This window comes from Nothoprocta perdicaria, unplaced genomic scaffold (genome assembly GCF_003342845.1).
Source record: "Nothoprocta perdicaria isolate Ctin4 unplaced genomic scaffold, notPer1 scaffold_3, whole genome shotgun sequence".
Classification (NCBI taxonomy): Eukaryota; Metazoa; Chordata; class Aves; order Tinamiformes; family Tinamidae; genus Nothoprocta; species Nothoprocta perdicaria.
In genome coordinates, this window is record NW_020455532.1 from 5,740,800 (window position 1) to 5,765,060 (window position 24,261).

The 24,261-nt window shown below is 42.4% G+C and overlaps 1 protein-coding gene across 1 annotated transcript in view; it reads right to left on the bottom strand.

The window, feature by feature from the left end:
• RIPOR3 (RIPOR family member 3) overlaps positions 1-22,992 on the bottom strand; it is a 27,066-nt gene extending 4,074 nt beyond the window's left edge. The window contains exons 1-17 of the mRNA XM_026042161.1: positions 22,892-22,992; positions 19,112-19,258; positions 17,055-17,133; positions 16,266-16,289; positions 16,080-16,133; positions 15,163-15,312; positions 14,471-14,534; positions 14,014-14,057; positions 13,227-13,352; positions 11,521-11,666; positions 4,570-4,699; positions 3,833-4,417; positions 3,248-3,387; positions 2,751-2,883; positions 2,074-2,182; positions 771-932; positions 439-597 (exon numbers count right to left, since the gene is read on the bottom strand). Of these exons, the coding sequence (XP_025897946.1) occupies positions 439-597; positions 771-932; positions 2,074-2,182; positions 2,751-2,883; positions 3,248-3,387; positions 3,833-4,417; positions 4,570-4,699; positions 11,521-11,666; positions 13,227-13,352; positions 14,014-14,057; positions 14,471-14,534; positions 15,163-15,312; positions 16,080-16,133; positions 16,266-16,289; positions 17,055-17,133; positions 19,112-19,258; positions 22,892-22,992 (2,353 nt within the window). The remainder of the gene's footprint in view (positions 1-438; positions 598-770; positions 933-2,073; positions 2,183-2,750; positions 2,884-3,247; positions 3,388-3,832; positions 4,418-4,569; positions 4,700-11,520; positions 11,667-13,226; positions 13,353-14,013; positions 14,058-14,470; positions 14,535-15,162; positions 15,313-16,079; positions 16,134-16,265; positions 16,290-17,054; positions 17,134-19,111; positions 19,259-22,891) is intronic.
• Between the last annotated feature and the right edge of the window lie 1,269 nt (positions 22,993-24,261).

Here is a 24,261-nt window from a genome sequence, read left to right on the forward strand (position 1 = left end):
GAAACAAACTAAATGTTAGAGTCCCTGCATATGCTGGGCTGAGTTTTAACAAGACACTAGCTGCCTCTCAGCAAATGTGTACTAGTGACCTGGAATTTAACAGTTATCTGTGTCCCACTACAGCTGCTAAAGCCAAATAAAGCTGCACACCATTTACACAGTAGATTGTTGCCAACTGAATTTCTGCTTTAACTTCAGCATATGACCATTTCGTGGCGCTTGACATACACCCCTCCTTCACCCTCGTTTCATTTTTACGTAGTTAGAAGGGGGAACCAGGTCTGTCTTTCCTGTTCTGATTAAAAGTTGCATGGACGTTAGGGGAATTAAAATGGTAACAAAATGGCCAATACTCTGGTGGGCTGAAAGTATTTCTTGAGCAGCAGCCAAGTGCTGGCCTTTTCAGTCCACGTGAAGGAGCCAGGTACCTGCCATTACCTTCTTTAGCAAGTTTCCCTAAGTGTTTCTCCAGGCTGGTAATGTGGTGCTTCTCCAGGTAGTTACAGAACTGGAATAAAGTCACTGGTTCTGTTTGGAGGTACGGAGAGGGCAGCAACCCATCGCAGGTGACAATCTGCTCCAGCAAACTCTGCAACACTGGGGGTAACACAAAAACAACAGGAAARAAAAAAGAAAGAGTGGTTAACTACAAGACGCCTTAAAACAAGTACACAAGAGTTTTAGTTTATTTTTAAACTATGCAAAGAAATCATTCAGCCTTGCAGGATGATAATCCAAAGTGGTCCTAGGTTCAAGGAATGGACTGGTACCTGCTTCTAATTGCCCGGGATATCTTTCCTTCACTTTGAGCGTCAGCAAGTACTTCAGGGCATGACGGAACCTCTCTACTGAAGCACACAGGACGCTGCCAGGCTCTGCAATGTCACTCCAGATTTTCAGAAAATGCTTTTTCTTTTTAGTCTTCTGAATTACTGAAAATAAACAAAAAATGTCCTATGAAGTCAGTGAGACTAAGTGCATTTTGAAATTTATAGGAGAAACTAGGTGCCAGAGCGCCTATCTGGAGCTGTGTCAGCACAGTTTGCATTTGCAGTATGGAGCTGACTTGGTTCAAAGCTGRAGGGTCCTGCCAGTAGTTGAGCATCTTGCAAGCACCCATTTCAGCAAGCTGAAGCYGAGTCCTCAACTGTCAGTAACGACACCCGAGCAAGATGCCTGGCAGACGACGTGGCCCCCCAATTCATGATTCGTTTCTCCCCCAGCATCTGAGTGAAGAGGCACTTTCCTGTTCACTTTAGCTGTTCCCACTTCTACCAGTGAGATGTGTCACTGTGGAGCATTTGGAGATCTTGTTTATGTAGCCTCAGGAGAGCAGAAGTGAGTCCCAGTGAACAGGCTGAGGAATGTCTCYTTCTGAAGGACCTTTGAAGAACACTTGGAGTACGCTCTGTGGTTAAACCCTGTCATTTCTTGCTCTTACCTGTAYAGATATTAAACTTGTATTCTGCATTTCAGACTCGTACACTTTCCTCCTCATATTACCCCAAAGAATCTTCCTTGCCTTAGGAGACAATTTATTCTCAGGTCTTTCAGCATACAAGTTGTGTCAGCAAGAGCTTCCTACTAGAATCTGCATTCCTRCCAGTCTCTGTTACCGAGATGAGAACAAATAACTCCACGTCTTTGGTAGCACCTTTATGCTTTTTGTGATCTCCAACAATCAATGCAACAAGGTAGCAGGGAAAGGGCCGAGATGGGAGAATGCACATGCCAGCTCTTCGTGCAAAGGTGTACAGAGGCTGGGCTCTTGGCTCACGTAGAAGAATAAATGTAGAAGAGGATTTAAGGATCTAAGACACCCTGCTCCAGCTATTTTTTTCTTTGAGCAAAACTTCAAACCTTTTCTTTCTTTGAAGTGTTAAAAAAAAAATACATACAAATTACAATATATATTAGCCTTGGGTTTTTTTTCCAGCAGCTTACAGTTTTTCTGCAAGATCTATGTTAATAACATGAGTATCCACAAGGCGTTCAGAATGAAACCTCGATGTGTAGCAGTGTTGTCTGGCCCTCCCACCCCTCGGCACCCCTTGGCATGATGCAGTTACTCACTCTCTTCCACAGACCCCTCCGAGACTTCCCCCAGGACTTGTGTCTGCTGTGACACTTCTTCCAAAAGCTTCTCCCGGACAATCTGGGCTACGCTGGGCGACCTCAGCTTCTGAAACACAACATGATCTTCTCAGTAGCTGAAACAAAGGCAGTTACCAAGCTCAAGATGACAAAGGCTGCACAATTTCTTAGAATCTAACTTCTAGAATCAGTGGGAAAAGACCAGGTTCTCTCAAAAAGTTCCTTTCCCATCACATCACRGACCAATCACTCCCGAACACAAAGCAGCTCAGCGCAACAGGATGAGCAGGACTCATCCGTGTGCACTGTGGGTTCCTCTTTCTAGTGGCAGCAGTTTTTCACAGCAAGTGGAGTTCATCACCTGCTAYCTATAACTCAACCCAAATCTGTCCTACTTCATCTGCAGCCTGCTCAGCATTCCCTTGGGCACAGAGTTTTTATCTCCTGCTTCTCCTAAACCGAGAGGCCAAARGGAGCAGAGAGCCTTTTCTCCAGTGTTGGCACGATGGCTTGTGGGCAGGGTGCCACAGCACACTGCTGGGACCTAACGTCTGTTCCGAGTCTCTCAGCTTTTGTAGGAGAGCCGGCTACAACTTCATGCTTGTTCAGAATTATAATCATCAGTCCACAATACGAGTACACAGGCTACTCCTTACTTGCAGAAGGGATTTGCACAGCTTTAGATGGGTTATCAGAAGTGCGTCTAGGCTGTCATCACCAGTGGTCACATCTCTTGCTTCTGTCTTAATGTCACTGCTGAGGGAGTGCAACGTGTTGTCATTGTATGTGCTGTATAAAGCAGAAGGGAAATAAAAAGAACTGAAGTGTTGCCCCAGCACAGTGATGTAGGAAAATCTCATGAAAACTGAGAGAGATTTTATGTAAAATTCCTAGGTACRTTTAGCCTCTAAAATCTGACATTTTTACTAAATTAGTATGAATTCATGCACTCTCACTGGTAGCCTTCAACCAGGCTGCAAAGGTACAAACAGATGGCACTTAGCACATAGCTGGCGCTATTAAGATGGCTCTTAACAGCATTTTTGATTGCATTTATAACACTTTCTTAAAACATCATCAGTACCAGTGTTTCTGGGGTGAACCTCCCTACCCTTTGCATCGTCCCGCTTAATGAAGGGCTGCAGATACATACCTGATGCTGGCTGTTCTTACACTTCCAAATAATGACAGTTCATCTGCACTGCAGTCAGTATTCAGAAAGTCAAAACTTTCCAGCACTGTCTCCACCATTAAACTTTCCATAGATGAATGTTTGTGAGCAAGTGTCTTGAGCTGTTTTTAGAAAGGAGGGAAACTATTATTATTTATGGATAAAGTCATAAAAAAAATAATAAAGTATCTATCTGCTCATCATGTCATTAAAAATGACACCTCATACAGGGGCTCTGACATACAGTCCAGATCCTGCTTACCTGGACTGCTTCCCCCTCTGACCAGAGGCAGCTTTTCGGCTTTTCCTCCCCACGGACCCACACACAGTGTCTCGAGCTGCCCCAAGCGGTGCTCTGCACCTTGTGCTGCTGCGGAGCTGCTGTAGGGGCTGCTCCTGTGAGCAGGGCCTGACCCCTGGTGGCCACACTGGCTTTTGAGGGACATGACACTGAGGCATCTGATGTCAAATCTTGTGGTCATGAAACTCAGGGTTATGAAATTTTTATAACTCTAAGGAGCAGCAGTGCAAACTACACCATCTCTCAAGAGTAAAATGCTACCATACCTTTAATTTATCCCTCATAGACAACACCTGGTATTCCAATTTCTCCAGTTGAGCTTGCCTCATATCCCAGAATTTCAGCAAATTTAATACTTCTTGGAGAGTCTTATCGATTGACTTGGCACATCCATCTACTTTTAGGTCATTTTCAGCATTCAGGCTTCTCTGGCTGACATTTTCTTGCTCTGTCAAACAATGATTTCTGGTCTGGCTGACAGAATCTCTACTGTCTTTGCCACGAATCACAAAGCTAGAAGGGGTATTTGGAAATCCATCTACACAGGGAGTCTTCTTCAGTATATCTAGAGTCGTGTGATTTGGAAGAGGACGCTGTCGTTCTTCTGCACTGGTCTCCTGAATAATTACCAAGGGCAACGTCCTGCGGCCGAGGGCTGGAGTCGTGTTCCTGGATTCTGTCCCCTTCTGATCCTCCGAGCTGAGCGAGTCCACCTCGCTTGTCCCCGCGGTGCTGGGACCTTTGCTCCTCGGCTGCCCACCAAAGTCGCAGGCAGCCAGGTAGCTCAGGATACTGGGAGGCTGGCCTTCCTCTCTGACATCTCCTTCATTGTGGCGCTGGTGCAAAGCAGACTGCAGCAAACAGAGTCAGAAGTGAGCACACATGTGACTGACAAGCACGAGATACCACCAAAGATAGACAACCATCGTTTCCTGTTCTTCCAGCACACCCAGACACCCAGTCCTCAGGTCTGTGCATTACATTTTGTTTTCCTCATACTCACCAGGTAATATTTCTCTCTGAAGCTGGGAGTATTTGGTGGGGTCCAGTTGTATAAAGAGCTTTTCCTGCTACCCACAGAAAACTTGGCAGTGGTTCCAGGTGACAAAAACAGGTTGTCTGTGTCAAAGGGGCTGCAGCAGGAGACACAAAGGCCTAAGTGTTAGTAAGACCAGAAAGCACAGAGATGTTTAGCAACAGCTGCTAGGATTTGAATTGTGAAATTTGGTAAACATTTAGACATTTGGAGGGAACAAAAAGAGAAACYGCCTTTCTGACCAATTTCCTTGAATTCATCAGCAGAGAAAGAGGTAGACAAAAAGCTCATGTATTTCACACGGAGTTAGTTCTCCACACCCCTGGGACAGGGACCTGTGCCACCACCTCTAGCAGATGACTCCAGCAGGCTGGGGGCCTGCGAGGAGCTCTCTGTTCTGCAGTGCCCTGCTCAGGTACCAATTCTGGCAAGCACGACACAGGCTGCTTGGTTACAGCCACTATTTCAGCTAGGAAGGAGATATAAAACATGCAATAAAGGAAAATGGTGATTAATTTCCCCCTTAATAAGCACACACCACCTGGAAAAACCTCTATAAACCTTGTTAATCCTGCAAATATTTTTCAGTAACTGCTTTGGTTGGCAGAGGGACCTTRTATAGTGGTACGTGGCTCATGATGTGTTTCATTCAGTCATGGAGGAGGCCACAATTCCGGCCCCAAGGACACTGGCTCTGCTCTTAGAGACGCTGACAAGCCCCATTCCAAAGGCTTCCCAATCCCCTAGCACATCACAGCCCTTCCCTTCCCAACTCCTTTGCAACCTGAAGAGATTTGGGTGAACTTGCTCTAGAAATGCACCTCAGAAGAGGGAGAAGAGCAAGGTTCTCCACTGCTTTTGTTCCCTACTGATTATGACTTTTGGTGCCAAAGGAAAGTTTATTTTTACAGTTAAGTACTGACATTTTTAGAGTAAAAAAAAAAGCAGTAACTGGTTAGAGCAAATCAGTAACCTCCTTGGTATCAATATAAATATAAATAAAATGACCAGACAGTAGTACGAGGTCAACTGCATTTAGCTGTAACAAGGAACCACCAGGAGGTCTGAAAGCCAAGCGATAACAAGGACTAATTGGTTACACAGAAATGAATGTTTGCTCTTGAGCAAAAGCAGAGCTCTGCTTCTCCGTCCCCTTTGCTGCCGGGCGCAGAGCAGCTCCCTGCAGTGGATCCCGCGCCACCATCATCCTCATCACAAAGGTAGCGCTCTGTGAACTTGCCCAGCACAGGTTAATTGGCATAATTAACCAGTGTCACCCAGCTGGGGCTCCTCAAACAGGCCAGTTCCACACAGCCACACTAACAACCATCTGCGTTGTCTCACTGTGCAGAAAATAAATGCAGTTTCTGACARTAAGAGCCTTTAACCGAAGCCTGCAATGTTTACTGATGAAAGCAAATTACTTCCATGCGTAGTGTTTCTTAGGAAGAGGTCCATTCCTGGGATCCATTCCAAGCCAAATCCCTCCTGCCCCTACTACAGCTCCTGGACTCCTGCAGCCAGGCTGGCTCYTGCGCCCGCGCCGGCCCCGCGGGGCGGGAAGGGAGCAGAGAGGGGAGAGGAAGGCGAAAGGACCCATGAAGCACGAGGACCACTCCAAGGGCTCCGTCATTTCTCGTCTGCCAGCTCCCTCAGCACAATCTGTCTGTGCTGGGACAGATCTAAGGGGCTCCCAGCAGCTTGACATTGCCAGAGGCTGGCAGGAGGTCTCAGGGGAAAAACATTGGAAATATGTTGAATAAAGAAGGTCTTCCCCAGAGGTATACTCAAACTTCAGGCAATYTGCAGCTTACATCTGCCAGGCATCCATCCCCTCAGGCAGACCGGTCACCAAGAACCTCATCTTTTCTTAGTTCATCTAGTCACAACTGGAGCTCCAAGAGCCCCAACTTTGAATTATTCAACTTTGAATTACGGAACAAGAACTTTCATTGGGGAGGGAGCCTTGATGGTGCTGACAGAACCAGTGAATAATCACTCCCTGGTTGTCTCAACGAACAATTCAACCTTACTGCATTTCCCAGACTGAAAACTTCTGTTTAGTTCCTTCTTGCAACAAAAGTGTCACCACACCTTTGATCATCTGTGTTGCTCTTCTATCCCCATTCTATTTCTGCATTGTCAAACACATTTTGCTCCTTAGTTATGGCTGCTTACAACATTGGCATTAAGTRCCCAACTCTGCGGTACCATCATTTACAGGCCAATGTTAATGCCGTGTACGACACCCCTTTAGCTAAGGGAAATTACCATCCCTGCAGCATTCACATACCCAGTGTAATCCTGAAGACATTTCTGCCCAATCTGAGATGCCCCAGCCTTGCTGGTGCTGAGCTGAAACCACCAGCCAGCGCAGGGCTGAAATTCTTGAGATTTCTCCATTTTCCCACATGCCTACAAACCAGAGACACCTTCTGCTTTATGTCCCCAGAAAGACACACGTAGCCAGGCAGAACGTTCAAGCCCTAGACTCAATCCTTTCTTCAGCCCCAGAGAATCTGAATTTCCTTGCTACAATCAAGACAGTGCCCTAATCATTTCTCTCCTATCCAGTCATTACCTACATCCYACAGAGACTGGAGGGCTCTTGATGAAGGGGACTTGTTCCCCTTCCAGGCTCCCATTAACACAAAAAATTCTGCCCAGCTGGATGAGACTCACAGTTATTACCAATCATGAGATCTCTCTTTTCCCTATTGAACACAGGTGAAAACACCTAGGCAAATTTAACAGGATGATCATTATTTGTCTTTTGCTATTCATTAGAGCAATACAACCACAAATTTGAAGGTTAGCACAGCTTGTTATAGGACTCAGCTATTACAGCACTCCCCAAAAAGCACAGAAATACTTTGCTGGGCCACTTCCTAAAGACACTTTATAAGCAGCCATCTTTTCAGACACAATTTTGTTTAGAAAAGCAAGGCTTTTAGAGGAACGTATCAAAGAAGCAGGGTTTTATTGTGATTAGTGTGATTGCAGGAGGTTTGTTTCCCTTCTCCTCCACCCAGCCCTGCGAGCCAGGCCAGCACACGTGTGCCCGGGGGGGAGGCTCCCGCAGAGCCCTCGCTGGACGGGGCGCCCGGATCCCCGCCTCACGTCTTCCAAAAAGGCTCCAGACTCTCGCTTTGTTCTTCATACAAGAGACACAGACCTCAGACTGCTGTTTAGGTTGGCCCCAAACCCAAAGCCTTCTGCCAGCRTAGCCTGCAAAGCAATTAGACAGCAGGCCCAAGCTCATTCGCGCTACTCATGACGCAGTCTATAAGGAGGAGAAGGAACTTTTATTAGAGCCCAGCAGACTAGTACCCTAGTTAAAGAAAATATACATTTAGAAGTGGAAGAATGATCTACACTTGGATCTCTAACAGAGCGGATTTAGTGTGGAAGTTTGCCTCTGAGGAAGGGTTGGGTGTAGCAGCTGGATCTGTTTAGCTATTCTTAATTCAAAAGAAAAAGCAGCTGTTATTTTCAGTGTTCTATCTTTTAAAATAGAAACCCCGAGTTATCACCGTGCAAATACTCTTTCCTCTAARCAACTTCAGCAAAGAGGCTGTCAAAGAGAAGGAATCTGCCAGTTCTGTGCAGAAGTGCTCCGGAGAAGCCACTTGCTGAGACACCAGTGCATTTCACAAAACTTTAGTGCAGCAAAGACACATGGCTGGAACGTCCATGTGGGGATTAAATCCCAAAGAAAGTGCTAACTCTTCTCCCAGCTCAGAAAGCTGGATGAGGGTTGTCCCAATCAAAAACTGCAGTCTAGGCCATAAGCTACATTACTAATCAAGTGATAATGTAATTTACATAATATATTTCTAAAAGAGTATTTAGTCACAAAAGCTACTTGCTTTGGSGAGATTCAGGTTCTTAGTTGAGTAACGATGCAACATCCCAGAACAAGAAGGCATTTCCTTGTCTAGCCCTTCTGTTAAAAGGGCTTTCACACACATGAATTCATAAATTTATTGACAGGGCAAGGCAAGCAAGCAGAAAGCAGATCAAGCAAAAATAAATATGAAGAGAGACCATCTGTTAGAGAGCATTGGTGTGTTAGCAAGAAGAATTTAGAAACAATTCCTTCCAAACTCCACCATGAATGAGCCCCTCCTCAGCACAGCACTTCCTAGATTAGGGCATAAATGGATTTTATACCTAGCTCAAWAAAGAAGATGTTTCCTTTGCTGGGCAAGAGTAGCTTCTTCAGATGTTAGACTTGAATTAACAACAGAAAAAGTAAAGAGGTCCCCTATGGGAAACACACCTCTGCAAACAGCATTCACAGCTTAGTCCCTTCTRCCCTGACAGTGTGTCTGGAGCTTTTGATCATGTCACATCCACARTAAAGGCAAGGGAAATTCAGGTGGTTTCTGAGGGGTAGTGAGAAGCAAATGACATAGAAATACATATGCTAAAATAACAAAATATTATAGTTGGCCTTGCTTCAGAAAAGAACTTTCATTTCAACAGCTACGTCTATACTGAAATTCAACCAAAATAGTGCAACAGCCCTGTCTCACCTACTTAGTAGAGCTATTGATAAGAAGGTCTCTGCTTTTAGATTCAAAGGGCAACACAGGGATATCTAGGCCTGAGGAAGAGAGTTTCACAGGGTAGATGTGCAAGATCACAGCACAGAACCACAGCGGTCGATGCTTCTGGAAGGAAGCTTCATTAGCCAACTAATTATCAGTGCAGATCCTCAACACTGGGGCCTCTCACGCCCCGAGCAGCTGCACCTCACCAAAACATGTACTGGTGCCCAACGCTCCATCTCGGGAGGAAAGACAGTGGCATAAACAGCAGGTGCAGGCAGAACTCCTCCGCGCGAGGTCATTTGTCACTGCCTTACAGCCACGTGTGTGTTTGAAAATAAATTTGCCAAAGGTGATGCTTTAGCCCAAGCACATTCCCAGTTAAACAGAATGGATTTGCAAGGACTGCAGCCTATGCACAGATACAAAAAAAAAAAAGTATGTTGATCAAGAAAGGTTCCCCCCCCCTCCCCTTTTCCTCCATTTTCCTCCTCTCACAGAAAAGACCTGATACTCYTGAGCAGGACTTGAATCTGAATTTCAACAGAAAACCTTTAAAGGGCATTTCTCCTGTTAGTCATCAAGATGACTGYGACAAGGCTTGGGTCAAATGATGCTTCCAAATGTTCTTAAAAGTAGAAACAGACCTGAAAGTCAAGTGTGATCCTAAGATACATCTGGTTACTTTATCCCAAGGGCAGAGAAGCTTTTCTCTTCTGAAAGACCTACTTGGCTCTCAGACATTTGGCAGGCTGCACACTGAAAATACATGCATTTTTTTATTTATTTATTTTTAGATAAYTTTAACAAAACAAAAAACCAACATGGCTAGAGGAGAAGAATTGCATAAGGCTGAGTCATGGCTAAGTCYGGTCTGCAAACTCCCTGCCCTTCCTAATCTAAACATTGTTCCTGTTCCCCTTTTCCCAGAGGGAGAGACTAGATCTACAAGTGTGGTCACACACAGAGCAGTCTCCCCTGTGACTGGGCATGTTCAAAGGCCTCTTTCACATCAGCTGGTAAGAACCAAGTACTACAATAAGCCATAAATATAAGTGAAGCAAGCCTACTGTTGTACTGGGCACTTTACCAAGATGACTAGATTTAATTCCTGGGCAGTATTAAATGGAAGTAGGTTAACTGGAAACAGGTTACCAAGTTTTCATTTGTTGCAGACAAGACTCTCGGTAGGAACGGACAGTCCCAAGCACCGAGCTGCTGTCTTGGCTTCCAAAGAAAGTGGCGTTTCTTTCCCAGGACCAGTCAGATACGTTTGCCAACTTACATACCCGCTTTCCAGGAAGAAGGGGCAAACCAAAACAAACAAGCACCATGCCCAAGAGTTAGCCAACCATCACATCATTTTCCTTGCTTCTTCTGAGATCCTCAGGAAAGCAGGTCACTCATTTGCAAAAGAATTTAAGTGCAAGAAGTTATTACACGATGTGCAGACATCAGAGCTACAAATTATAATACACTAGACAGTGCTGTTGGGAAAGGACTACATCAGGCTCATCAGGCACCCACGTAGACAGGGCCAGTCTAACCAAGTAGAGAAGATGGAGCCTAGGAGGCTGCAGTGCTACACCCGAACCAGGAGATACAGCACTGCATTAAAAAGCACAGTTTGTCTAAAGTGAGCAAAGAGTTCCAGTGCAGCATCCACACAAGTGAGCATTTGACTTTAATAACATCATTAATTCACTACAAAAATAAGTCAATTTACAAATTTAACGTATAAAAGAATTTTTCAAGTCACATGCACCATGTAAAACAACTATTTTTGCCTGTAAGTGAGCTTCCTCGTAGTGCACAAACAGACCTCTCACAGCTGTGATCATAGTGTAAAGTGTAAATACAAGTCTCTGAGGAAGCTTTTTTTTTTCTCCCCCCCCCGTCCTGTGTGGGTTTCTTTTTCTTCTTCAAGAACTGTGATCTAGTAACAGCAATTGCTTTAATTTTCAATCATATTTTTATTGTGCCTAAAAGCTGTTATTTCCAGCTCCATTTCATCACCTTTAGGTTTTATTATTCATATTTCACAGAGGTAAATACACCGCTTAAAACTTGAGCTGAATGCTCACCCTGACAAAGCAATAAGCTAAGTGAGAGCTCAGTGCAGACAGCCATGGCTTCAGAAACATCAGTGCAAGGAACTGGAGGGTCACAAGTTAGGGACTATCTTCCCCCCAGGACTGAGATCAGGCAAAGCAGCTGTGGGAGAGCACRTGGCTCTATCTAGCCAGCACCTGCTCTGCAAACAGAAAGGAGGACTGCAGTGTTGAATGCTGCTGAGTGACACATTAAGGAGTCTTTAACTTATTTCAAAATTAGCTCCAGCTTTTTAATTTGAAGCTGTACTTACTTCCAGAGAACCTCCAGTTGTAGCTTGATGGTGCCCAGCTCAGTTATATCCACAATGATTGCCTGAGGTTTTGTTGTAAAGAAGTTTATGCTGTCACATGTCACCACACCAACCAGAATAGTGGCTAGTCCTCGCAGTTCTGTTACCTGCRGGAATAAGGAAACCCATTTTCATCAGGCCACATAGAAAAGATTTGAGCCCTTGACCTCAAATCTGTTCTGTCACCCACAACAAATCTGAAATTTGGTTACTCAAGTCTGGTCTCATGAACTGCTGTGAGCCAATATTCCCACAAGGGCCAGGTCATGGACTGCCTGAACGGAGTGGGCAACAGATAGAGCTGTGTAACACTTCTGACAACAGAACCTGATCAGTTATAACTGAAGAGGTAAGTTCTTGTCTAGATTTTTGACAATTCTGGTTTGGCATACACAAATAATTGTCTTTGTGTGTGTGTGTGTGTGTGTGTGTGTGTCTGCTACATGTGTTACAATACTGAAATAAGCCTGTCTTCCAAAAAAAAAAAAATATATATATATACACATAATACCAACATCCATCTACCAGTGCTAGACTAATTCAGCTCCCACTTGCCTGAGGAGTCAGGGAGCTCATCTGTCGGTACCTACTATGACCTTTTTTAACTATCATAAGCTCAGCAGACAAAAAATGAATTAAAAAAACCCTCAGAATTTACAAGTGTAAATCCTTCCTTTAAGTACACAGGCCAGAGGCTCCAGATTTATTATCAATAGCACAGGCCTGCTTTTTTTCCAGTCTGGCACCTTGCTGCATCTGCTACTTCAAAAACCTAATAAAACATTTGCTAATAAATATTTGCTATAAAAACAGACTATTAACTGAACATCAAATTGTCCTGCTACATCTGAAACAAGAGCGTAAAGCAGCATCAGACTCGGCACAGAATTTCCGCACAAGTGCCAGAAATCTACTTCAGGAATTACTTAACTRCCTAGATTTCCACTGGCTCTTAGTGGACATGATGTTGCTAGGCTCCTCTTGGAAAACTCTCGTTTGCACCTTTTCCTTTTTAACCTCCTAAGTATTTGCACTGGGTAGAGATTATGAAGTACAAGGTGGAAAACGGACGTGCAGAATCTTAGTGAATGGTCTTCCAAGCTGAGAGAAAGACGCTGTATTAGCTCTCCCTAAACTTTAAATGATTCCTCATCACATAAAGGAATATAAGTTTTTACAATTATTGTGGGAAAACAGGCACATGAATTAGTCTCTCACTCCATTTTTATTGTGTAGTGGTGGCAAAAATGTGTTATAAGCACATTTCTAAAGGCTGTGCTGGCAAAACGTCAAGAAGTCTATCCTGTGTAACCCCGTTGTTGCTTCCAGAGAGGAGGCTTTGCAGAGCGGCCCGGCTCCCTCCTGGCTTCGCTGGAGCCACGGCTAAGAGCCTGGCCCATAAGAGATAYACATTTATGTGTGGAAATCAGAAGCATTAAAATGCTTTGCAGTAYGAGGAGCACTAAAAATGACAGACAAACGCTCAATAAGCATAACTGATTAACTGCCATTTTTAAGTGAGTATAAAACAAGCAAACAGAAAAACCCACAGGAAAAACACCACACTGCTTAAGAATTTTGGGAAGTGCATGGCAGGCTATCAGGTGAKCAATGTGACAGATAACCCATTAACCCACTGATTCCAGCCCAACCATCATACACCACACCTTGATTTCAAACTTCTCATGCAGATTGGGTATAAAAATCTTTTCTTCCTCATCCCATGTTTGGCTGTCATCTGTCTCAATCTTGCCTTTCAGCTTCCATTTTTGGCGTCCCAGGCGCACAAACACCTGGAAAACATGGAGAGAAGAAGAGAGGCACTATATCAGCATCCCAAAACATGAGAATCTCTTGGGCCAACACGTTTCACTGTTCTGATACTGCAGAGGCAAAGCATTTTCTTTGATCATTATCTGTGTAGGAACTTGGATAAAAGCAGGACATGAGAGGCCTAAGTTACCTGTGAGCTTTAATGCCTTAATCAAGCACTCCCATYGATTCTAGAAGAGCTTGCAAAACTGAATCAAATACTCAGTGCAGCAATGCTTAAAATACAAGGCATAGGAATTAATTTGGAGGTGCTGGAAGTAGGAAGCTAACCCAGTCACACCTACTCACATGCATCCAAYGTCCAGAGCAAGATGCTGAGAGAGGCAGCAAAAATGTTGCCTGATGGTAGGGCAGCTTTGAATACCTAACCACCTGCCACGTTGGCTTCAACAGGCAATCACTGCCACCTTTAAAGCTCTTCATTATGTCTTTCCTTCTTCCATCTCAGAAGCCAGAGTAACTAAAGGAAGGTGCTAGAGCACCATCCTCATCAGCACAGCACATGGTTTTGTTATACTCCCATTTCCTGCTCCCCTTCTGCACATTGCACCCTTGTTCCGTGAATCCTACACAGTTTTAAAAGCAGTAAAACAAAAATAAATGAATTGCTGGATACTGCACCTCATATTGGTCCCCCGGGCAGAGACGTGCAAAGCCAACCAGTCCTGAAAGGAGAAGCAAACTCCTAATATTTGTGGAATTTCACAGTGTCCCCCCAAAGCCTCTGCTTGCAATAAATGAAGTATCTGGCTAACACTCCTTGCAGACAGCTCCACGTGGAAGTTACATTGCAACCCAAAACAATTCTACAAGGACAACATTTACTTGAGCCAAGGGGAAAAACCATGCCAGTTTTTGTTCTCAAATGCAAAATATCATTGCAGATAATGTTTTACAATGCTGAAGAAAACAAAAGTTTGCCAAGTTTCTGTTTGGAATCTGATCCAGAAACTCAGTGGAAGCAACTAACAGTGACTGCAGGTTTTCTATGAAAAAAAAAAATAAAATAAATCTCTCATCCATTCAGTGGCTATTTATTCTGTTGATAAGTTCTGAAGGAATTGAGAAAGGAACATACCTTTCATCTTCAAGTGAAACTCTCCCAAATGGACCTCCAGTGCCCCTTCTATAAAGCACATATCCTAGAAAGAAGGCAACAGTCACTGTGATTGAAAAGCAACATAAAATAACTACTCTTGCTGTAYGTGCCATTTTCTTATCTCACCTCTAAGGGATTTGAGCTAGATTTTATCATTTTTAAAAGGACACACTAACATCCTCACTAGTAGAGGCCAATGCAGTCTATTAAAATTACTTTTCAGACAGAAAACTGAAGGAGCTCTACAAATGAGATGTACTGCTTCAGCAAATCATCCTCAAGTACCTTTCACAGCTTGTTTGATAACAATAGCACAGCACATGAATTATGCATTCAATTCTGCTCCTCCACTYCCATTACTTCCCTGAAAAATTACATTGGGCTCCATATTAAAGCAGAAATCTAGGTTATTCCACTCATTTCATGAATGCATGACAATGCCAATTTGAGTAGTAAGCAAACTACGCTGCTGAAAAGTTAAGGCAGATATTTCAAGAGTTCCACACATTAGGTACATACCTCCCAAGCTTTAGTTAGCATCACGTACCTGTATTTTTTTTCTAACCCTGTAGCATTTCAATAATAAATAAAAGCCATTAGAAAGCCTTGGCATATTTTTGGCTAGGAACAGAATAATCAGCTCCTTGCTGGATGTGTGCAGCATTTCCTACCTCTGTGCACCCTTGGAAGTTCTTATAAAGCTCCACTAGGCTCTCTCTGGAGGCTTTGGTGGAAGGAGACAAGGAAAAGGCTTGCTTCATGTTAGCAGCCCCATCTCGCAGCCTGCACTGGATACAATAAGCTTCATACAGCTCTTCTACCTTTAAGATTGGAAAGGAAGGGAATGCAGGGAAGGGAAAGAGAAGAAACAACAAAATGATTTTTAAAAGTTTTGGCAAGGAACATCAACCCAGTCTTCTGTGGCAAAAGGAAACAAAACCCCATTATCAGAGCAGTGCACCAAGCAGCAACTCCTGCACTTTACAGACCGAATACAAAGTGCACTGTTTATGTTTAGACATTCCTGCAAATATGGAGGGAATATCGATAAACTCATTATGCTCCTATTATCAGGACAGGAGACAGGGAGTACAAGAAATACTTTGTCTATGGCAAACATTACTTGGGGAGCAGGAAACTGATCCCTTCAGTACAGGTGAACTTTAAGTGTTTTTAATCGATGTTAGAGATTTCAGTCCTTTGGAATCAAACAGTAGACATGCAGTTTACAGAACTGCCTATCTAGGCTCCTTGTAGGGGAAGGGGAGAGGATAAGAAAGTCTCCCACATCAGCATTTTCCTGAATAAACTGGCAGAATACGCAAACTGGTTTAAGAGACAGGCTCAGATTGGGTTATGCCCAACATTTAACCTGAATAGAACTATCCAAGAAAAGCAAACAAACAAACAAACCATCCTTCTGTAATCAAGTTCTTACAGCTTTCAGAAATTATCCAGCATTATTCCTTTTCAAAGAAGCTAAGATGGAAGAGGTGTTTTTTTTTTTTTTTTTTTTAATTCAAAGAGCGCTTTTTTTAATTCAAAGAGCAGCATAAGCCTTACAAATATAAAGCAGAAGTTCCCTTACCTTGCTTATGTGAAACTCCAGTTTTCTGATGTATCTCTCCACAGAGCGAATTTGCTTTTAAGAAGAGGAGAGGCACTTGAGAAGCTGTTCCAATATACATTGTTGTTCAAATATAATAAGATATCTTTATGCAACAGAGTGATCATCACTCCAATTTTTCTCTTTTTGCTATATCACAAGTCTTACCTTATCCAGGTCATAATAGAAGGCCTGAAAAAGAAATACAATCAACTGAATAGGAGAGCATGTATATTTGAATATATTAAGATACCTTCATAATTACTGAAATACTCACTATGCAAATCTTTATTTAATTGCAGTAAATTAAGAGTCACCGTTCACTACAAGACATATCTATTTTATTTATTAGTATTCTCATCTTTTGCAAGCAGTTTGTTTTTGTACTCAGGTTCCTGACACAAGATAATGACATCATCAGCTGTAGCAAGGACCTGCACGTTGGTCATGGCATATGGGAGTTTACCTTTTTAAAATCTAGCTATGAAAGAAGACCTTATGYCCCTAACAAAAGGCAGAGATGGGTCTTTGAGTTGTCTTTTCATTAACACTGATGCTGATGGTTCTTCTAGTGATTTGAGAACATGGCAGAATCTAAATTGCTAGGTCACATCTACCACACAAAGTCTGACTTCTGTGTCTATTGCAATCTAGGGGCAGGCACAAACACTCACCACTGAATTGGCACCAGCACAATAAGGAAAATGATCTAAAACAACCCACACAGCTGGATGTTGGAAATCCAAGTGCAGTTTTCATATCTAGAGATAATGATACACTATGTGTCAGTACCAAGAACTACCACACTTGCTTGGTAAACCTCAAGTTGCACTGTTGTACTTCACTGCGATGCTAGAGCTGGAAAACCCTGGGTGGCCCAGAAGTGAGATACACCATCAATTTTTATGTCAGCATTCTTAAAGTCATTACAGGGATTAACATCAGAAATATTCTTACCAGTCTGGAATTCCTCTTTGTATCTTTGTGACAACCAGAGAGATAATCCAACTCAGCCTGATGTGCTTCCAAGTATTCACTGGAGAGAGAAGAAAAAAAGGGGGAAAAAAAATAAGGAAAGGAAAGAAAACCCTGAAGTGTTATAGTCCACTTGTATGTTCATTATAACGTCTCACACAGAATTTTCAGTAGAATGCTGCCAAGACACTTGTTTCTCTTGTTTTGGTCTCTGGAGATTGTGAATGGCCATATAGACCATCAGGGGAGGAGAAAGTGGGGAGTCTGGACAAACATCCTAAGTGCAGAGCCASTCATTAAAAGCAGAACACAGATGTGACAGATGCTAAGGAGCAGCATCTTTGCTTGTTTCCCTTTTATCTAAAAATGATCATTCAAATTAAGATAGATTTTATTCTAGGGATGTGAGGCAAAACACARCTCGAGACACAAAACAGAGTTGCAATTACGAACAAAGGCAAGAGGAAAGAAAGGATGTAGYAGGGGAAAAGCAGGTTCTACACACGCAACCCAGCTAACGTAACTCTTCTTCCAGATTAGTCACTCCTGTTTGGCCTTCTAGAGTCTTTTCTACAAGGCTGAGGACCAGCTCACTTGCTGCTTACAGTTACTGAGGAGTGCTCATCACCAAAACCCAGCTCATGATGCCAAAGAATTACAACAAGAAAATCTGGCATCGCAAAACCAAGCTCGTGGAAGTACTCTGCACGTGAGGTAACCCAGACAGTATTTTTAGCAGACACAGCTGAACACCACCTTGGCTGGTCTAGACAGTTTCTTGATATAAGTGTCAGACAGAAACTATTCTGCAGAATAGAACAGAAGAGACAATATAGACAGAAACTATTTTGCAAATTGCATAGCAGTTGGTGCTGGTTGGCTTCTGCAGAGTAGCTTGCATGGCAGTGCAGTCCCTTAGGAGCTGCCAGAGTGTTAAGCTGTTTCTGCTGAGAATCTTTTCCTAACTTTGCATTTAGTGCAGAGAGAAACACGGTCACTTAGCAAATGCTGTATAAGGAACATGGGATCTGAAGAGTCAAAATATCTGAGTTTACGCAGACAGCTGCACTTCTCATGTGCTTTGGTGCGTTTCATTTTCTCACTGCTGCAAGCCCAGCTCCCTCAAGGCGCTCCCCAGCTCCAGCCCTCAGCTGCCTGCTCTTTACAAGTGCCAGTTAACAGCTCAGTGCAGGAGCAGCCAAAGCTGGTGACAGGGAAGGGGTTGCTTTTCTTTTAAAAAGAACTTCACCATTTTTATATTTAAGCACATTAGAGCTGCTAATTAGAGCTCAGCTAGAGCCGAGTGGTACCCAGAGGGTTAACAGAATTTGGAGTCCAAATTTGGACTTTGCATCGCTATTTGATACAGTTGTTTTCTGTAGGTTACTTTAGTCAGTTAGCTACTCAGTTCTGGCAGAAGCATGATTATATGGCACTCTTTTCACAACTGGGAACAAATTCTGATCCATTTTATGGTTTCTCCTCCCTAATCCCTGATAAATTCTAAACTCTGGAAAAAAAAAATCTTTATTTGTTTTAAATCTAGTTCCATTAATAAGACACTGATTCACATTTTTAAGGCTAGGACTTCACAGTCTTTCATTGACAGCTGAGTTTGCAACAAATGATTGCATTTTTGTATGTATTCTTAGTTTAAAAAACGTACAATTTAACACAGTAAAAATTCTGGGGATGGCAGCAACACACATGCAGAACAACTAGTGGGACACCATCAGAAAAAGCCATAAGAATTATTACTCCAAGGGACACTATTTAGTCTTCTTACAGTAGCCTCAAGGTATAAATAAAGGTCCTACAATCCTAGCCCAGACCCATCAACACCAACTGCAATGATTAAGATATGCATATTTTAAAACATAAAAATATTTATATACTAATATATAATAATGATAAAGCAAGCTCAGCTTTAAAATTCAGACAAGTTCAGATAGTGAAGAGAAGTTACAGAGAACAACAGGGTACAGAAACTTAAGCACCATGACTAGGTGAGACAATTGCAATATTTTAAAAGTCCTTACTTAAGTCCTTTCTTCAAAGCTTCAAAAATTTTCTTCACCTGAAGTGGTTTTGGATCCCAGATGACTTCCCCCTTCTGCAGAGAAGAATAAGCCTTGGGGGATCTCAGTGACATTCTCGATCTCACCGAACTTCTGCCGAGAGACTTTCTGTACAAAGGAAAAAACAAATAAGGTGAAGATGTAAAACCTAGGAGAAAATGTCTAAGCCACAGAGCTTCCAGGCTACAAGTTATGGCTAACCCCAATGGAGTTACTCAMTGCAGCAAAATTATTTAAAACAGCGAGAACACTTTCACAGATAACATTAGATAGACAAGGCCCAGCTTTAGATATCCAGGCAGAAAAGACACAAGTTTTTACAACTCCATCAGAAATGAAAAATGGCTTCTAAACTATAGTTCATCCAGAAGAAGATGCCAAAAATCTATCTTCTCAGCTTCAGATGGACACTGAAGAGCTTAGTGGGTCTCTTTTATCCTTCTTAAGGGATGTAAGCCCTTAAGCTCTATGTTTCTTTTGAGGTAGGGCACAGAACTACCTCAATTCTTTTTTAAACAGGTTCCTGTTCAGACTGCAGTTGTCTTGACGGGGACTAAGGACCTAACTCTGCAGCACCTTCACAGCAGCAGCTCCGCTCAAGCACAGCTAGGGGGGCAGGGATGTCCCCGTTCCTGCTCTCAGGGGAGATGCTGGAAACCAAGGCAACAAGCTTTTTATCTGCTCAAGGTCTAACAACCCTGAACTAGAGGTAGAATTAGATTTCAAAAGCTTCTGCTCTCCAGCTATCAGTAATTTCCAAACAGTGAATGGCCTAAAGCCTTAACACTTTAAGTACTAGTTGGGACACAACAATTAAATAGATTATAATGAACACAAACAACTAGTTTTAAAGCTTGGTCAAGAGACTATATATATTTTACACTATCATTCACTCTGGAAAAGCCCTCCTGAAAAGCCTTCAGAAGTACCTATTCAAATGCTCTCTTAAGACTCCTCACAAATTTTTAAAAAGACACCTCTTGAGCACAGACTGCATTTATTGGCTGTGTTTTTTCAGTGTTTAACATGACACTTACTTTCAAAAGTAACGACAAAAACTGCCTACAAAATTCTAATCTAAAGAATTATCAAACCTCTAGACAGTCATTAGCTATGACTCCACAGCATTCACACCAGAATACAAACACTGCAAACACTTCACACCCACACACTCCTTCAGGCTTACCTCTACTTTTGCACTCTTCTAAGACTTAATTATTTTTCTCTAGTTTTTGTTAATACTCCCCTGAAGCCAAGCCTCTAAGATAACACTAGGAAGCTTCCCATCCCACTAACCTGAGCCTTGCCCTCAAGAGAGGCATCCCGCCCCTTCCAGAAGCCTTGTCCTACATTCAGCTCACCTGAGAAAGTGAGGAGCTCCACCAGGCTTAATTATCCACTGGCTGCCTCAAGGTCAAGGCATGTGACCCCAGAGTAGGGAAATAAGTGAGTCTGGTCCTTAAATCATCATCCCAGGAAACCTGAGAGCTGTTCTCAGTCCTAGCCTAGGAAACCTTGAGTTTAAAATCCCATTTGCATACACTGCATAAAAATGTAGAGTGTCCAGTGCGGGCCTTTAAGGAGAATACCAAAAAGCTTGGTGTTAGGTAGCTATATTCCCTTGTGAGCTTAGTAATCTAAGTATCAGATTCCCATTTAATAGATGACAGTAATAATATTTATTTCCTGAGGAGACCATTGTGAGGCAAAATGAAATAGTGTGTCTCACTGAGAGCCTCAAAAGGAAGTTGCTGAAGAAATGCAAAAGTATATTTAGCGTCTGCTCGAGAATCTCCATGTGGACCTGATTTGTGTGTCATCTTTTGGAAAGACCTTGCATAGGGCCCCTGCAGTCTCCTGCTGTGTTTTGCAACAGTGCCCATGAGAGAAACTAGTTAGGAAAGTTCTGCACTGTGCTGGGGAAGGGGTGTTCACCAGGCTGTATCTGGTGCACATCATCCTTTCAAAGTGTTTTCCTGATGGGGCAGATTCCTTAATAAAACTCTCCTCTGTCTAAGCAGCTAATAACAAAAAGTAACATCAGSAAAAAAGGCACAAGGAGAGTCATGTGGTTAAAAAACCTTTGCAGTTAAAAGTAACACAACAATGTTAAGGGAAATATGAACTTTTCTATTTCAAGCGTTCTTACCCTGCTGGATGTGCCTTTGTTGGGAACAACAGCTGTTCAACACTTCTCCTGTAGCTCCTTTCCCTGCAAAAACTTCCACTATGTACTGCCAGATCAAGTCTGTTTATAGAATTTATTGCCTGTGTTTTTCTCAAGATCTTAGTGATACTTGTGATTTAAGATGTCTGACCCTTGCTAGGTGCAGTATTACTATTGTTCAGCTTCCACAATGAATCTAATTATTCAAATGCAAACACTTCTCAGTTGGGTCACTATTGCCTTAAATTTAATTCCTTCTCCCACTTTACCAGTCTTGTGGTTAGAGAAAAAGTTAATTCAAACACTTGGTTCTATGAAAATATGTTTTATGAGATGAGGTAGGCACTTATATACAATAGGATTTTTTTTTTTTTTTTGAAAATACAATTAGAGGCATATTTTTCAATACTTGTTGAATATGATGTTTCTAAATAATTCACTTTGTTATTATTCTGGCAGCACTGGCAGCCACAGATTATATATTAATTTTCTGTTTATAAATCATACCTCCTAAAAGCACTCCACAAACAATATAGGGATCACTAGATTCAGAAAAAAAAGAACAAAAGTGCTTCTCATGGAAAAGCTCCAGATTTATCAGTGTAAAGCAGGGCTATACAACAATTTATGATACGCAAAAATGAAAAAACAGTGCAGTATGGTTTAGCAATTATGGCAGTGGAGTGAAAACTGGAAGACTCTATTGCAACCTTGCCTGTACTCTTGACCTTACTGACAGTAGTGAATTCACAGTAGTTGTCTTTGTCTTCCCTCCCTGCTGCATTTGTAGCAGTGCCAAAAAGCAGTCCTTCCTCCAACATAATGTTGCTCTGCTTAAATAACGGCAGGAATTGAGTCGAGTTCAATTACATATTTTGCAAGAATAAAACTTCAGCATCTCAATTAGGAGATTTTTAACTAGCATAACTATTCAGAAGGTTTTTCCTTTTACCTGAAAGCTGGTCAGCAGCTGRCAGGCTGCAAGCAGGGCTGGCGACCTCAGCACCGAGCAGGGCAAGAATGTCTCCTAACACCCCAGACGCCAGCATCTCCTGCACCTCTATGAAAGGCAGAGCTCCTTCGAATTCTTACACTTAATCCATTTAAGCTGGTAATTTAGGAAAACCGGAAAATGGGAAGTTGTGGTATTATTTATCTGTATCATTTCCATTTAAGTATCAGACCTACTTCATACGCTAGAAGGAAAGTGATTTCTGTGTTTTTATCTGTTCCTGAGCTTGCAGAAACYCAGCAGAAAAGTGGGTGAAAATCACTAGAGCAAACAGAGTTTAGGTAGCCTCTCATATCAACACCTTTCATACCAACATTTTGCTGAAAGAAATGGATGCTATAATAAACACTTCGCTATAGATTTTGCTACATAACCTCTGAAACGCAGCCATCTCTGAAATACCATCTAGTAGCTGCTTCTCGGTGCACAATGACAATACCCCACACTTTAAGATAAGAAGAATGAATTTCTATGCATGGATACCTGAGGTCAGCAAATAGGTTCATGGTACCTCATATCTCTCGTTCAGAGGACCAGGAGCTTTTCAGTTCGTGCTACTTACGCTAGTTTTCTGCTTTGCATAGTGCTGAATCCTGTGAAGGAGCAACTCCTGCTGATACCGCCCCCGTCACCAGCAGAGACGAACGTGAGCTTGACCGACATGACTGCCAGTCAGGAGGTCTGCTGGCTTCTGGAATAAACAGAAAAACAGATGAATGAAACCCCCTCCTCGTAGTTTACACGTAGGCACTGCTGAGCTGCACAAAAGGGAATACTCAGAGCAACAGCATAGATTAACCAGAAAAAAATCCTTGTCTGCTAAACACGTTTCCTCTGTTGCCACCCACAACACAATTAATAAGGAATCGGACTATCCGAAACAAAATCTCTCATGCCCTCTGCAACAGCTGATTGATTTTGCAAACTTACTATGTAAAAGCCGGAATATCAGGTACTTACAGGCTCTCTGCATTTCTGATTTAAAAATAAAATAAAATAAAATAAAATAAAATAAAATAAAATAAAATAAAATAAAATAAAATAAAATAAAATAAAATAAAATGTAATTGTCCCACTGCTGAAAAAGGAGCTCAGGCCAACCCACGTATTTCCAAATCACTCTGATGCCAGAACAATACTTAAGCCCCAGACTTGGCCAGGTCCAAAGAGCAGTTCTTTACATCTGTGCACAGCCACATTGAAGTCAACAGCAGAATTAGGGCTTTGGCTGAGTRTGGTAGTTAAGCCCAAGGCAGAAGTCTGGTTTTAACAGTAAAATTCAGGTTCAGACTCCTCCTCTGGCAGAAGTTCTCTTGGATTGCTCTCTCCTGTTTTCCATCAGTCAAACTCTTTTGCTTTCTGGAGARCTATGTTCTCTGCCATATGTCTATAGAATCCAAGTTACAATATAAGTAACAGACATATCCCTCATAGCAGCTGTTGAAAATCACCCAGACAGTTAATATACAGAATAATTCCCTTCCTTCCCCCCACAGGCTGGCGTAACGTAAACACCACAACTAGCATCTTTGCTTTATTTTTTTTTAATGATGCCAAAATGAGGGCCAAATCCTAATTTACCTCTTAGCTCTTAATCCTCACTCACACAAAACTCCATTTGAAATTGCTGGAAAATTTTGACTAAATAAAACAAAAACAAACAGAAAAAAAAAAAAAAAGGAACATCTTTTTTTCTACAGAGAAGTATGTAGAGAGGCGGAAAGCTCCAGTAAGGAGGTCTGTATAGAGATACTCCATGAAAAAAATTGTCCTGTGTTACAGAAAATGTTCCAAGACATTAGGAGCTCTTATTAAACAATGTGGATACTGGAAAAAAACATCTGCACCCAATCCCTGTGCCTCCACATTATTCCAGCAGCATGGATGCAGTTATGCAGACTAGAAGCCCAGAAATGTCAGAGAAAGACTCTT